We start from the raw sequence: 15,649 nt of genomic DNA on the forward strand, positions 1-15,649 counted from the left end.
AGATATCACACCAGCTTTCAGCTCGTTTATAACAGTGCTGCTTTTAGACGCAGCAAGATGTGTTTCTTTAGCCAGCTGACATAGTTTATACCAATAGGAAATACTCTGGATTTCTTCTCAGGAAAAATGTTACTGTACTTAGAAACCACTTTGGAATTCACACAGAAAATCCCTGCCTACAGTTAGCAATAAAACACTAGTCTAGGAAATCTAAAGACAAGTCAAAGCTATATAAAAGCATATAGACATTAATCTGTAGGCATTACTACATCAACAGGAGATGCTTCAAGACAAGGATTCGTTTTAACATCTGCATTTCCAGGCACCCTTACCTGCTAATAAAGAGGCTATGAAAAAAATGACTAAGAAAACCCATTGTATCGACAGGCGGCTTAAAGCCACCACCATACAGCAGTCTGCACCTTTACCAAAAATTTCAGGAATTCACAAGGCAAAAAAGATTGAGTATCTCTGACTTACCACTATGGCATTCTTGTTCAGAAAATGCTATCAAAAATAGAAAAAACACCCTCAACCTACTTAAAAAGAAACAAGCCGTTTACAGGTGCTTTTTAACAGTTCTGCTCTCACTTTACACAGGTACATTTACCAAAACTCTCAACTAACTGAACCACTAACTTTGCTATCCTTAGGTGTTTTTATATATATATACACACACACACGTCGAACTGAAATCTACTATTGCAAGAAAATGCAAGTTCTACTTTGATCCTCTCACAAATACAAGACACCAGAGCCAGAATTTTCCTAACATCTGCCAGAGAGAACTTTGCTCTAAGCAGATACATGGCAAAATTTGAAGGGATATTAATTAGTTTGCAAAAAAGGCCTCTCTACCTTTTTAATGATCTAACTACTAGCTGGAAGCAGTTACATCTCATACATCTCACACGGTATCTGGTGTGACTGATTAGGTGGAGACTGCTATCAGAGCAGGGTACTACAGGAGCCTCATGGCAACCTCCAGTTTCACATATATATTTTGGGGAAAAAGATAAAGCTGATTTTCACTGATTTTGGAAGAAAGCTTTGGGTTTAGTTCCGTACTTGAAATCAAGACTACAAGCAAAGAAAAAAAGAGATAAAAAATTCACTTCTTGGTGTGCTTCCCCTTTTTTTTTCCTTTTCCTGTTGTCTGGCAGGTACCAGAGCACCATCAGGGAAAAAATGGAGTTTACTTCTTTCACCTGGCATTCGAGCTAACCTGAGGGCAGTGTAAATTACACAGCTGTAATGCAGAGCCAAGATTTTGCAAAAGAATAGTCAGCCTATGTCCTAACACTCACGTGTCACCCCAAACACAGTGGGACAGTGGATGCCCTTGCACCCACAATGCACATCAGTGGCACACTGTTCAGTGGAAAAATACCATTCACACCGGCTGGCAGCTGGGGCCCTTTTCAAGTGGGTGATCTTTTAGCAGGATGGTCAAGAGGCTAAATTTCAGTAAAGCCAGCTCCTATTTTCATTGTTCACTCACTCACCTGTAAAACCTGCTCACCAGAACCTCACTGGTGAATCCCATTCCTCCCCAAAACTGGAGGCAGCTGTCAGTCACTTCACGGGCCAGACGACCTGCCTTTAGCTTAGCCATGGAAGCAAATTTTGTCACATCGTTGCCTTGCACATAGAGAGCTAAAAAAAAAGAAAGGAATAGAGCAGCACAGTTACACACACACCTCTGGCAATCACCTCCCCATGTCCCTTGAGCCTGACAACATTCTTTGCATGAAGAGAAGCACATCTGGGCAGGCAGATGTGGGAGCTCACCAACGGTGCGGTACAGCAGCGAGCGAAGGAGCTCCACTTCAGCTGCCAGCTCGGCCAGGCGGAAGTGCACGGCTTGGTTGTGCAGGACAGGCTGGTCAAACACCTTCCGCTGGCGGGTGTAGTCTACTGTTTCTTGTATTATAGTTTCCAGCGGTGTCAGGACTTGAAGAAACAAAGCACAAGACATCATTTTAGCCATGCCTGTTGCTTTTCTTCTTGACTAAAAAGGTTATGTTTTTTCCACAGTGTACAAATAAAACATCAGGTTTTCTAGAATGAATTACTCTATGCGCTCAGTTTGGGGTGCGGTTCCAATTCCAGAAAAAGAGTCTGGTATTTCCTTGTACCTCGAAGACCTCTTTATCCCTATTTCACCTGAACCCCAAACTGCCAAAACTTGGACAGGGAAGGAAGTTGGGGAGGAGGGAAGGAAGGCAAGTCATAGAGAGCAATACAGAATGACGGGTATGTAAACTTTATCCTTAATGCCTCATCTGGGGCCCTAGCGAAAGCTTGTGGCAACTCCTGCTTTCCATACTACCTGTGTCCCAGAGGTCTCTTACAATCCTAAAGGAAAAATCTGAAGGCAGACAGTGTGCTCACTGAGGGCTGCTGTAAAAATGTAAATTTAAGGAGGCGTTCAGGGAGAAGGCAGAAACCTATGCAGAGATCAAGGAATACGAACAGATCACTTAGTCTGTCTGCATTTTGTGCTCAGATCCCAGCATAGAAAGGGAAGGGAAAAACATTAAGATTCACAGCCATGTTTAATAAATGCTAAAGAGTGCTTCTAATGGAAACAGTAAAATAGGACACTGCTGGAAGACAGGTGAGAGAGATGGCAGACACTGCTTTAAAGCAAGAGAACTAATTCGCTGCCACTTTCTCACCCAAACTTAGCGATCCCCTGTTTTAAACAAGGAGCAAAGTTTCTATTCTGAGGCAAACCAGCCTTGGAGGGAAGGGCTGGGCTCTCAGTCTCTTGCAGCGCAGAGCTAGGATAACAGCAGGTGCTAAATTTGTGGAGAATTTTGTTTGGCAAATGTGGACCCATGTCACGATAGCAAGCCACAGGGAGAGAGAGAGGGTTCACAAATGCACCTGTATGAGAAGGCTCACGTTTTCTTATTTCCAAGTATGCATGTCTACTCACATTTAGCATCTATACCACAAAACTCCATGTCTGAAATGCAAAATACAACCAAGCTTTGGACTACTAAAAAAAATCCCTTTTCCCACTTGCCAGTTATTCACCTGCCAGTTCCTTACAGGTGCTTGGTGTGCTTCCTCATTCCTTTCAGCATTACTTTCAAGATCATCTCTTTTTAAGCTTCTATACTACCCTCACTAGTAGACTCTGCATCCCTACAACTGCCCCCTGTTGTAATCATTCTCCAGCTCTTCCACAGAACGTTATTTTTCACATGATATACCCACAACCTGTAAGGTGATAAGCTTTTCTCATTCCTTAAATATTTTCCTCTCCTTTCTCAAACAACTACCCTCAATACCTATTTTTCAACAGAGCAAATACAATAATATTCTCATTTCTTCTGTGTTAATACACTATGCTGCCACCCTAGTGCTGGTTTTCTGGACAGGAAAATAAGCAGTTGTTTTCAGGGACATCTCTTGTGCAGAGGAAGATCCCTGTTCTTCCAAAGGACCATGTAACAAAACACTGTAGCATGTGTAACACCAACAGCTTTTGCACTTGAATGTCTATCTATGGTCTCTAGCTTGAGAGATGCCAAAGGGCAAGCAAGAAGTGTCTAGGCACCTCTTGTCCCTTGCCCCGAAACTGATACCTGGGAAGCACACAGCCAAGTCTGAGATGCTGGGAGGGAAACAGCCCCTGCAGTGCTAGGGGAGCAGAAGGGAGGTGGGAGGGACAAGGACAAGGGATTAGTCCTGGGCTGTCTGTCAGAGCAAGGTGCTCCAGCATGGCTCATGTGGTACCCAGCATCCAGGTAAATAAGGCATGGAAAACAGCAAAGAGGAGACAGAAGCAGGGCCGCTGGAAGGAACACAAGAGCACCTATTTGGCTTCTGCTTGCAGAAGGGGTTTGGCTCATCTCTGCTCAGGCTGTCACCACACATCAGGGCTGGGAGTGGAGGGCCTGAGAGAACTGCTCTCAGAGTTTCTGCCTCTGCTGTGCTGCCTCCTTCCTGCCCCAGCTGACCAACCCTGTCCCTTCCAGCACAAACCAGTCTGAGATGCTATGACTACAGGTATTTAGAGCTGTAAGTGTAGCTCTAAGACAGCAAAGCTTAGCTGTGCAGCAAACAGCAACAAAGCCCGGCGCATCGGGAATACCATAACAGCCTTGTACAACACAACAGCACGCAACACTTTGCCAGTCATATAAGTACAGAGAAATGCCATTCTTAACAGTGAAGTTTGCTTTCTCTTGGAACTGGTTTTCCCCCCGTGTATTTGTTTCCTCTTTTGTCACACAGTGCTCTCCACATCCTCAGACAAACTTGGCCCGATGAGTTTCAACTGGCAGCATGTGCAGGAAATGTCACTCTAGGGCAGCCTGAGGAACGCACGGTCTACCACACAGCCCAGAATTGTGAAAGTGCTTGAAGCTGCCAGATGCAGAATAATCTTTTCCTCATCCCTCCATCCAACTTATATTTTTCCACTTGAAACTTCTGCTCCCTGCAAACACCCTTTGCCTTGCTACATCTCCTCTCAAAACAAAAGGAAATTAATGTATTTTTTTCAGCTGTGGTGGATCTCTCTAGTGAGACATGCAGTGAGCTCCAAGCTTAGCAATCGGTCTCTCAAGGACGTGCACTGCCGATGCAAAAGGATCTGTCATCCTGCTTACTGGCCATGACTCAATGGTGCTCATAAAACTGCGAGGACAGAACAGATAGAAGTCATTAGGAAAGTGCCATTCGCATCTCTCACACACACTGAACTCCCTCTTTGCCTCCAAGTTAAGCAATTCACAAAAAACCTGTTTGGTTTCTTGCCATAGCAACATTCTTTTCCTGTGATCAGTGTAACAGGTCCACAAATAGACAGTGTTTACCGAGTGTCACAACATGGGAGAGAGATGTGGCAGCTCTTCTCTTTCAATGAAGCATGAAACACTTTTACCAATGCCTTCGATAATGGATCACTCAGAGGAAAAGATCACACCTGTGACCAATTATTGTAATTCCAAGAAAGTAATTTTCCACTTACATTTTAAATCTGTGTGAAAATTAGTTTTAAAATAAAAAATATGGTGAAGAAGGAAGGAAGGAAGCTCCCCATACATTCTGAAATCTGGTCACAAAGAAGGTAATTAATAAACAAATAGAGGCTGGAGCCCATGATACTTCATACTAAAAATACATAAAACCAAAAAGCGAAACACATACCCCCTTACCAAATGCAACAAAACAAAATGATGGATGCCAGGACTGCTCCCTAAAAGCAGACTGATGATTTTCAATGCCACATGAATAGTCACAAACCAGGAAAGAACAGAAATGTCCCTTTGAGGGCCAGAAGTGAGGACTAGGGTTGCACATACAGACCTAATCACAAAACTACTTAAGCCATGCAAGTAAGTTTTAAAGACCTGACCCTGCACCAAAACACTTGTGGGTGAACATACGTAAAGCCATTTGCAGGCCTGGAAGCTGCCAGCTAGATGTCGTGGTGTAACAAACCACATCCAGGAAGCACCTGGCTCCTGTCCGAACGTCGGTTACTCTTTTGTCTTGTTTACCACAACTGTTTACCTCTGAATTTTGCAACTTGGCCCAAACCATGGCTCTTATTGCTACTCCCAGTACTTTCATGCATTTAATATCGGATAGTGGATAAAAGCAAAACCAGGGAGGACAGCAAGGTACAACACGCTGGCCACCATGCTGCACTGGGCAGCTCCCTCTCCCTCGGTAAGCTCCAAGGTTCTCCCTCCCTGGATGGTCCCTGCCTGGCCACGGTGGGGGAAAGCAAAGATGCCCTTCCCAGACTGCTCATCCAGGGCGAGGTTTTGCCTGCTCCTGCTGTGTTGTTCTGGGGACTAAGAATTGAAAGCTGGAGTCCTGATTCCTGGCAGGGCACAGTGACTGCTGGGCAGTTGTGCAAGGCTGGACAGTACCAAGCTGCCAGTGGTTTCTAACAGGAGTGATCTAACCTGCCAGGCTTTGTGTTTGAGGCTGTGAGTGTGTGTCACTTTTGCCTGCAGTGTGAGTAATGCCATGGACTACTCTGCTGCCTGGAGAGTGTCACTGTAACGCAGTGTTTGTGATTGCTTTGTTTAATGTAGACTTCAAACTGAGCATGAAAATGCACAATGCACAGTCTTGAAGTCGGTGTACACCTTGATTAAAGCAGGACCAGCAGGAGACCATGTCGCCTCCTTGCCTGAGTCTGCAGTGGCATCCTTTCAAGTCTAACCTCCTGTTCGTTGCTCAAACAACTTTCCCATTTACTGTTTAACTCAGGCTGAACTAAGAATTTTGGCCCAAACCAAAGACTTTTTTTCTTTTTTTAAAGCATTTGTACTCTAAAATATTTGGTGTGTGATTTTTTCATTTGGTCACTGAATCAGGAAATCACTTCTTGGAGTTCCCCATTCCCCAACCACACACAGATAGTAACAGGCAGGGTATGCACAGCAGCACAAATATGGTGAGATTATTTATATAACCCTGAAATTTAAAGCAGATCAATCTTCTTACAGTGCACTGTGTTATATATATAAGTTGAAGAAGCAAAACACTGGGGGTGGGGAAGATTGAGAGGCTGAAAATGGACAAGCCAGACTTGGATCTGGTTACCTTGGAATATCCAGAATCCATATAACTCAAATATATGGATTTGAATTCAGAATAACAGGGACACTGTGACAATATTCAGAGCTATACCACTTATGTCCAAAGTGTACAGAGGTAAAACAGAACTACAAAACAAAGGTCTTACATCCTGTAAGAGCCACTTCTTTACACTGCCAGTAATTTAATTTTGTAAAATCCAGGATAAACATCATAGCTTACTGTACTACAGGAGAAGTCACAGTCCTCTTTCATGCCAGTATTTTGATAGCATTTGTACTATATTTGTAGCAGATGTAAGAAAATACGACATCATGTTATCAGCAGAAATCCACCAAGAAAAAGAAACAAGGCAAAACCAGCTTCTGTGATGCCTCACAAAATATTTTCTAATTAAAACTTTTCTACAGAAAGGGAAGTTTTATGTATCTAGGCTATGATAGATTTCAGACACAGATCATAAGAGGTCATTGCAATTTACAATAAAAGTGCTGTTAGTCATGCAAAGGGTGACCCACGTCCCTGCCTGGCCCCAGAATCAAAACGATGACTTACCGGTGGCTACTCCCCACAGCCGCTCTTCTTGGAATTGCAACATCTGATATGTAAAACCCTTTCCTTCTTCACCGATGAGGTTTTTCCTGGGGACCCTTACGTCTTCAAAAAAGATCTGAGCTGTGTCCGATGACCTCATGCCCAGCTTGTCTATCTTTTTAGCAACATGAATGCCTGAAGAAAAAGGGGTATTAGAAAGGCCACAAAAAATACAAGCGCCATATACAAGTACAGCATTTTAAGAAAGCAAGGTTGGCAGATGTGAAGGTGTGTGCCAAGACCACAGTGAAACCCACCTTTAGGAAAAACATAACAGTATTCTGGAATTTAAGAGTAAAACAGCCCACATCCTATTTTTAAGACTTTTTTTCCCATTTTATTTAAATAGCAAATCAGAAAGTGCCATTGTAAAGGCCTGCTTTTCATTATGTCCCCAAATAATAACTGTTTACTAGGAGTAATAATCTTAGTTCGTGCACATCTTGAAATAATGCAATATTTATTTGCTTATATTTGATTTTTAGTGCACTATAATAAAACGCTGAGAATTCAATTTAGCAGTATTTGCTGAGGGCCTGCACTGCTGTGAAACGGTAGAGAAATATTTAATAATGTCATTTAACAATGACAAAAACACTGCTATGTTTTTCTTCCTGGAAATCCTCTTCCTTCCCTGTCTTTCACATTTATCATCCCCTTTCTAGACAATGATGATTTTTTTCTGGTACCTGTAGAAGATAATCACACCACACTGCTTTTTTTGTAATAATAAAAAGTTGGACTTAAATTTTTAACTGCTACAAACATTCAACAATTCTATATCAACTCCAAATTTGGTCAAAAGTATGTATTTTATGATGGGCTACAAAACACTGCTTAGTTCATCTAAACAGTCATTCATAGAAGGGTTCATAATGATCATAATTAATTCCTCTGAGTTTGCCTGTGGACATGCTCATGGAGAGGGTTTGCTTCCCCACAGACCTCTCTATACACAGCTCTAACTGTCACATAATGACTCTGAAATGCAATGGAGGTTTGGAGATGAACCCAGTGCCTTCAGGTTTGGCCATGTTAAGAATTCAGCTACCTAGTCACACCAAGTAGGACTCCGTTCTGTTGGCTTTTTCCCAGCTGCAAGTTCTTGTCATTGTTCAGATGCTGACCACTGCACCATAGGAGTTCAACAGACATACACTGATTTTTCTGGTGGCAACCCCCTTGTCCTCAGTTTTTACCTCTGTGCTGCTCTGGAACTAATGGGAATATTCAGGATGGAAGTCAAGTATGTTTCAGAAGTAAACTGAGGCAAGCAACCAGGTATGAGGATTTGTACATCTACCGAGTCAACATATGAAGAAAAAGAGTCCTTCAAATCAGCATATTTGTCATTGCAGAAAAACAAACATTTTCCTACCCACATACATAATCTTCCAACCAGTTTTGTGATGAGGAGGTATTCTGGTAATATTTTCCTCTCTATTCTTTTTTTTTTTTATTCCCCTACTATTATCAACTGTGGCTTAGTTGGAGTTGGTCACTGCAAAAATTGTTGTGGTCCCTCTCTGTTCTTGTCTGTACCTTGCTATCCTTCACAGCTTTCAGTGAACGTTTCTTTCTGAACAAATACAGACATCTCAACTTCTACTGACAAGAGGCCTTCAGCCATGTGAAAATTACTTTGGTTTTGCAGGCAGAAGCAGCTAGCCATCTCTTCCTTCACATTACTCTCTCTGGCTGCGCTGAATAAGATTATGGAAAGTTTAATCTCTCCACAGTATTTCCAAACACTGCTCTCCAAATAAGGTCCACATAGACTTCCCCACTTTCCACTCAAGATTTTTCTCCACCAGCCAATCTATAAACAGATTATGCCCCAGGAATACTTGCTTTGATGTGTTCAACATAGGAAGAAAATTGGACCAGCTGTACAAAAATATTTGACCCTTGGATTGAAAATTATCCAGCAATTTGCACTCAGTCATGCCAAAAAAAAAGCATTTGTGGATTGTTTCTGTATTAAAACCAGACCTAAATAAACACATGCTGAACCATTTACAGGCCCAAATGATTTCTGGAATATCTTTTCCTGTTGGAGTATTACTGCTTTGTCTCTCTGAGAGTCTCAGAGATCATGTCTTCGGTCTACTTCCAGCTGGTTTTATGCAATCACTGTTCCTCACCCATATGAAGATGCACTTACTGCTTTTGTTAGTGGGTGGTTTATTAAGGACATTGCTGGAAAAAGTACAACGACTGCCAGGTCCTTATATTGCTAAATCAATCGTGTTGTGCACTTCCTCAGAACTACCTACAGCAACTTCTGAAGAAAGCTCTTACAAGTTTGGGTAGAGGAGCTAAATGTGTTAATGATTTCTACCCCTACATCTCCCAGATTGCATTTTGAGTTCAAGTTTCCTGAATCCAGCTGCACCCCTTCAGAGTTGTGCCTTACCAGTTTCACTTGCTCTTAGCTTAATTCCTTACTCAGAAGAATGCCAAACTGTGTCAGCCTCATGTGGTGTCCCCTCTGTTGCTAGCACATCCTTCACACTTTCTTTTTTTTAAAGACAGTGATACAGAAGCATCATTTTGGCTACAATATAGGTATAAAAGTCTTTCTCTACTTAATTATCTTCATTCTCTTCATAAGGAGTACTACACACTAAAAATTACCAGCAGCAGTAGAATCATCTGCCCAAATGACTCCTGGAGTTTTTCTGTAATAAATCACAAGCCATCCAATAACACACAAAATCTCAATCTAGCAAAGCCAAGTGCTTGACTTACTAAAGTCACTCTAACAGACAGAGCCATTTGTGCTACTTGCACTGGTATAACTGAGATGGATTGCTCTATCTCTTCCTGGGCAGCTCTTCCCAGGTATCTTTGATTTTTCATTTCCTCTCACTCCTCCCGTCTTCTGACAATCTCTTTTATTTCCTATATCCTATCTTGAGAGAAAGGCAGTCGCTTTCTCCTGACACCCTTTAGTGCCATTACAAATGGAAAGAGGCACATTTTAAATTGCAGCCTCAGAAAGATGCTCTTTCTCCTTTCCCACGTGCTCTTCTCTTTATTATTTCCTCCTTGCAATCTACCCTAGTCCTGTATGAGGACTCAGAGGACAAACCACTGCAGAGATACCACATTAGCACTGCACACCATTTGTCTATATATCTTAATGCGCAGTCATTTTACGACTTGTTATATTCTCTTTCATCATGTGAGAAATTCAGCTTTTTTGAAAGACATCATTAGCTTGAGGAGTATTCCTGTCATTTGGATATCTGTTGTGAATCCATGTTGCCACTATCCAAATTCCATTTATGAGAAACATGTTCAGCAATGTCAAATCTAGACCACGATTTTCTTCACCCCAGAAGACACTGCACACACCTCAAATTAGAGGCAGCAAATTCTTCTTCATATCTCCAATAAACTATCAGTTGTTGAAGTTAATAATTGGCTTTCAGACTTGGAACTTTTTCCTTTTTTATCTCTGCATTATACAAGTATGAAATTGTTAAGACTTTAATGAAAAATGCTGGACTTGTCTCCCACCTCCTTCTGGCTGGTAGCAAGGAATGAGTTACTGCTGCACCATGGGTCCCTTCCCTATCCTGCCACATAGGCTGGTGACTGCAGCAGTTAGTCAGACACAACACACTCGTTCTTGAGCTTCAACACTTGATAGTGCATCATTCGGTGATGTCCTCCAGCACTTCCCGTACAGTCTTGCTCTGCTGCCCCCCAAGGAGCACAATCTTTGGCAGACAGACATCCTTAGGATGTATCAATCCAGCTGAAGCTTCCTCCTGTGTCAAATGGCAGCCTTTCTCATACTCTTCTTCTTTGCCTTCCTGAAAAATCTCACTTCTGGTGTGACCCACCCACTGAGCACAATCAACTGTCTTAATACTTCATCTCAAAAGGTCACCGGTCCTGGTACAGTGACCCTTTCGGAGGCCAATATCTGCATCGGAGAGAAGAATGGAACCCCGTACACTGTGGGGAGTGCAATTTTTGTTTCTAGGAAGACTTCTACACTTCTGCAGATCAACTTCAGGTGATTCAGGAAATTCTTCTATTCAAAATCAATTTACTGGAAGGTCTGTGTATAGGCTGTGGGACCTTACATCCTCCCTGCCAAAGCTACAATGACTTACATGTCTTTTTGGAATAAGCAAAGTAGCTGAAAACCTCAGAGTCAATTTCTGTATGTTTGATCTGCCTCTAACTGTGGGTTGGCGGCTTCCTTGTTTTTTGCAAAACAGATCTCAGAGAAATAGTATTGCATTTGTACTCTGACCCTTTCATGAAAAATCACAGGGAAGACTTCATGCAGATGGCTGATAAATTTACCTGGAAATTCAAGGAAATTCTGGCTCCGAGTTACATGTTCGCTTATTACTTACCAACAAAGTCAACAATGAGCGAAGCAGTTGTGCAAGTGTGAGCTCCCTTTCAAAGCCTGTCTACAGGCTTTTATCAGCTCACAACCCACTCAGAACTTGGCTTAATTCCCAAGGCAACTCACTCGCTTGACTGAATTCATACTGATATTTAATTACAAGACATTCCCTTAAGTAGCTCTCATCATCCTCTTTTGCAACACTGGAGACCTGGGTTTTCTTCTCAGTCTGATCCATCAACTTACGGACCTTCACTTCACTGCCATGGAGGTGTCCCTACATGTGGAATGCTGATAATGACATAGAATTTTATATGTAAAATACTATTGAATTGAATGAACGTAAATGCCAAAGGTTTTAATATATAAACACATTAATATACACTATTATGTATCAAATAGATGACATATTTCAAATACATGTTAAATTATATATGAAATAAATTAATATGTTGTGTAATTTCTAAAATATTAGAATTAGTGAAAACCAAACATGTTTCAAAACTTTTGAACAGGAGTTAAAACTGCAAAAGGTCCCTGCCAACATAACCTTAACTGCATTGTCTCTGAATGATGTCCTGCATGCACACAGCACATTACAGCTGCAAGGTCTGCAGCCGACTCAGGAGCAGGCACAGGGTAGAGTGTATCCTTAGATCAGGATGCATTTCTTCAGTATCTTCATCCAAATTACTAGTTGTCTACAAAACCAAATCCCTACTTCTAAGATCTTTGAAGCTTTCACTCCAGCCAACATTTAAGTCACATACTATTTTTGTAATTTCAATTTATAATGATAGTAGTGCCCTGGCAAAAAACAGCCGTGAAGCACCCTGTGCATGCCTGCACTTCTCTTCAGCAAGCCCGCCAGGTTGGGTGGTGGAGGAAGGTTACCAGAGGAAGATCAGGACACCATACAACATCACACATCATCCACACCATATAACTGCAGCACAGCATTGCATCCTTCCATTATTCAACAGAACTTGCCAGTAAAGCCACCCTAATGGAGTCAGATACTGTCCACGGGCTCCTGGGAGGCAGATGTTGGCATGTGGGATAAGATTGTTTTGGGAGGTATTTCCCAAATTAGAAATCTCTAAATGCTTTATCCTTTTATTTTCCTGTCTGAGAATAACTTTCAATATTTTCTGAAGAAATTAGACATCAAACTGAAAAATACATCTCCATTTATCAAAAAAAGAAGTATATATTATGTTCACCAGTCCTCATATAAAACAGGAAAGAGTTTAATGCTATTTTGGAGAAATAATTTAAGAAAATTTTACATATAGTTCATACATAGCAAAAATCTATGTAAATAGAGCAATATGCTATTTATTTTGCAGATTGTTTGCATCTTCATGCCTTTTGGGGACAGAAAACGAAGATTAAAGTTTTGTGGAACTTCTCCAAAACTAAAAGATACTCGATGTTATAACATTCAAAAAAATGTTGGCTCTATTTTTAGTGATTTATTTGAAGCTTAAATTTTGTCCTTGGCATTGACTTGTCTATTCATTCCCACCAAATGTTAAGTAATATTCCCATGCAAATGCATCTGAATTACGTGTATAAATTTATTTTTGGCAAAATGGACTCTTCAAATAAAATTATTTGAGAGTCACAGGCTGAAGTCTGTAAAATATTTAACTTCCTTCTCATTTCCTCTTGTCCCTTATTTTGTTGTAGCAGTGTACAAACACATTTCAGAACAAACTTTGCATGACAGTGAAACACCTGACTTAGAAGAGCATTTATGGGTGCCGCCCTTTCTGTCAAACAACTTTTTTTCTTGTATTGGACATACACAAAAAGACCAATAAAATCAAATGAAAAAGAAGAGAAAGGGTTCTGTGTTATTACCGGGGAGATTCATTGGCAGACATATGAGAGACTTATTACGATGGGGAGGGCCTTCGCTTGTGTTTGCCAGCAGGCACATCCAGTCAGCTTGGCACCCGGAGGTAGTCCACATCTTACCACCATTTATGACATACTCATCTCCTTTTTTCACAGCTGTCGTCTTGATATCTGTTTCAAAACATAGGAAATGAAGGATTATTCTTGTTAAGGAGGGATAAGGTGTTCCTCGTACGACTGGCAGAGTCACTCCCTTGCTTTCAGGCAGACAGCTAATATTTGGTCCTCCCATCAAGTCTCCCAAGTCCTCTAACCCTTCCAGGCAGCACAAAGCAGACCAATCTGGAGATCTCTTGGAAGGCAAGACAGGGAAACCAGGACACTTCTCTCACCCTCCGTTAGGTGGAGTCTCCATCCCAGTGGATGAAAGAAGAAAACTTTTCCTAAGTAAATTTGGTCGTTAAAAACTCAGGCCAGAAACATTTCAGTCTGGGGAGATCTATTAGGTATTTCTGTTGCTGTGCACATTAGTCACTGAGGAGGCCATTAATTTCAGAGTCCTGACTTATACAAACACAAGCCTCAGTATCTCTGTATGTATAAAGATATACGTACACGCACTTCCTGTGCATTCTTGGTCAGAATGGCGTAATAAATTTAAAGCTAGTAAACTTTCAAAAGGCCAAGTCTAAATTCTAAGAACATCTGTATATGAAGGAGTTCTAAACATCTGCTGTTTATACCCCCTGGCAAAACACAATCTTATTTTCATCCATGACTCTTCACATCATACTGCAAGCAACCCTAGCTGCAACAGCCAGCCAGAGTGAATCAGTAGTTACTATTTACACTCCAGCAGAACTTCCAGTGGTCTGACTTCTTTCCCCTGCAGCTGAACTTCTTCAACTAAAACCCCAGCTGAGGAAGACTATCCAACTGATACCTACCTACAAGTAGCTAATGGTACAAGACAACCCTACCGTACCCCTAACAGCACCTGAAAGTGTCATGAGACTATAAAACCTGTAAGAGCCCACCTACTGAGGGAGGGAGTAGATGGAGAACAAGAGTAAGGCAGCAAGGGGAGAGGATAGGCACATCAGTTGGTTACACCTTCATACAGAGCCAGCTCAATGTGAATACAAACCTTCTTCCCAAAGGTTCTAAATACAAACCAAATCAAACCCAAGTATCTGATCTTAATTTACAAGATCAATTTACAAACTGGGGCTGAGTTCAGCATGGCTGAAGTCTTGTTACTGAAGGAACTGGGGAAAAATGATGGGAGAATATTGTATATGGTGTAAACCAAGGAAATATCAGATATAGCTATGGCTAAAGGAACTTACAGACACTGGTGAACAGCAAGGGAAAGAGATAGCACTAATTTGGATAAAATCAGCAACCAGTAAATGAACAGTCAAACAGTCAACACTAAACAGTCAATAAAAGTACTATGCCAAATCTGTTTGAGGGACTTGATATGAAATCTGTATAATAATGAAGGTCAAAAAACTGAAAGAATCTTAAGTATCTTAAGATGATCATAATACATGGACGTGGACACTGAACAGTCATATGCATGGAGACTAAATAATAAATGAAGGACACAAAAGAATCTAAATAAGAAATATTACATTGTACTGAAGTGGTATGAAAACAGCAAGAGCATACATGGTGATTTACATCATACATCCCTTTGTTGTGGAACTGTTACTGAAGAGATTAGATAGAGGTCCCATGGAAGTTTTGCAGAAGAACAATGATATTACCACAAATATAAACAGTCCTTGCAAGCATGGCGTCACAGGGGAGTAACCAGCCTTACAGATTAAAGAACAAATGCCTTGCTAATGGGAATGTTCAAGTACTTCCAGATGTGATGGCAGATAGTTTGCTTCAAACACTTGAGAAATAACTATTTAAAATCAACTTATGAAAAGTTGATTCTCTTAAACTTTTATTAAAAGAAATATCATCAAGTCAATGAGTAAGTTTAAAATACAGCAGGCTTTGCAAATCTACTTAACAAAGTCAAGTGGCATCAGGCTCACGGATACATCCAGAAAGATAATTTGTAATACTTCACTGTAATTATTCTCCTTGATAAAGCATAGCACAGGAAAAAGGCTACTTCAGTGAGTGCTCTGTAACTCACTTTTGGCAGGTCCTGTAGTGCCTGTAACTCACCAACTCACAAAGCATGTGTTAAGCCCCCTCTAGGAAAGGCCATAAGGCATC

The 15,649-nt window shown here is 41.3% G+C and overlaps 1 protein-coding gene across 2 annotated transcripts in view; it reads right to left on the bottom strand.

Annotated features, from left to right (window-relative positions):
* Positions 1 to 15,649, bottom strand: part of LOC311205675 (putative acyl-CoA dehydrogenase 6) — a 91,221-nt gene that overhangs the window by 6,443 nt on the left and 69,129 nt on the right. For both annotated transcript variants that reach the window (XM_084280163.1, XM_084280162.1), the window contains exons 5-8: positions 13,412 to 13,579; positions 7,132 to 7,305; positions 1,792 to 1,953; positions 1,506 to 1,656 (exon numbers count right to left, since the gene is read on the bottom strand). In XM_084280163.1, the coding sequence (XP_084136289.1) occupies positions 1,506 to 1,656; positions 1,792 to 1,953; positions 7,132 to 7,305; positions 13,412 to 13,579 (655 nt within the window). The remainder of the gene's footprint in view (positions 1 to 1,505; positions 1,657 to 1,791; positions 1,954 to 7,131; positions 7,306 to 13,411; positions 13,580 to 15,649) is intronic.

Source organism: Gallinula chloropus, assembly GCF_964237585.1.
Source record: "Gallinula chloropus genome assembly, chromosome: 2".
NCBI lineage: Eukaryota > Metazoa > Chordata > Aves > Gruiformes > Rallidae > Gallinula > Gallinula chloropus.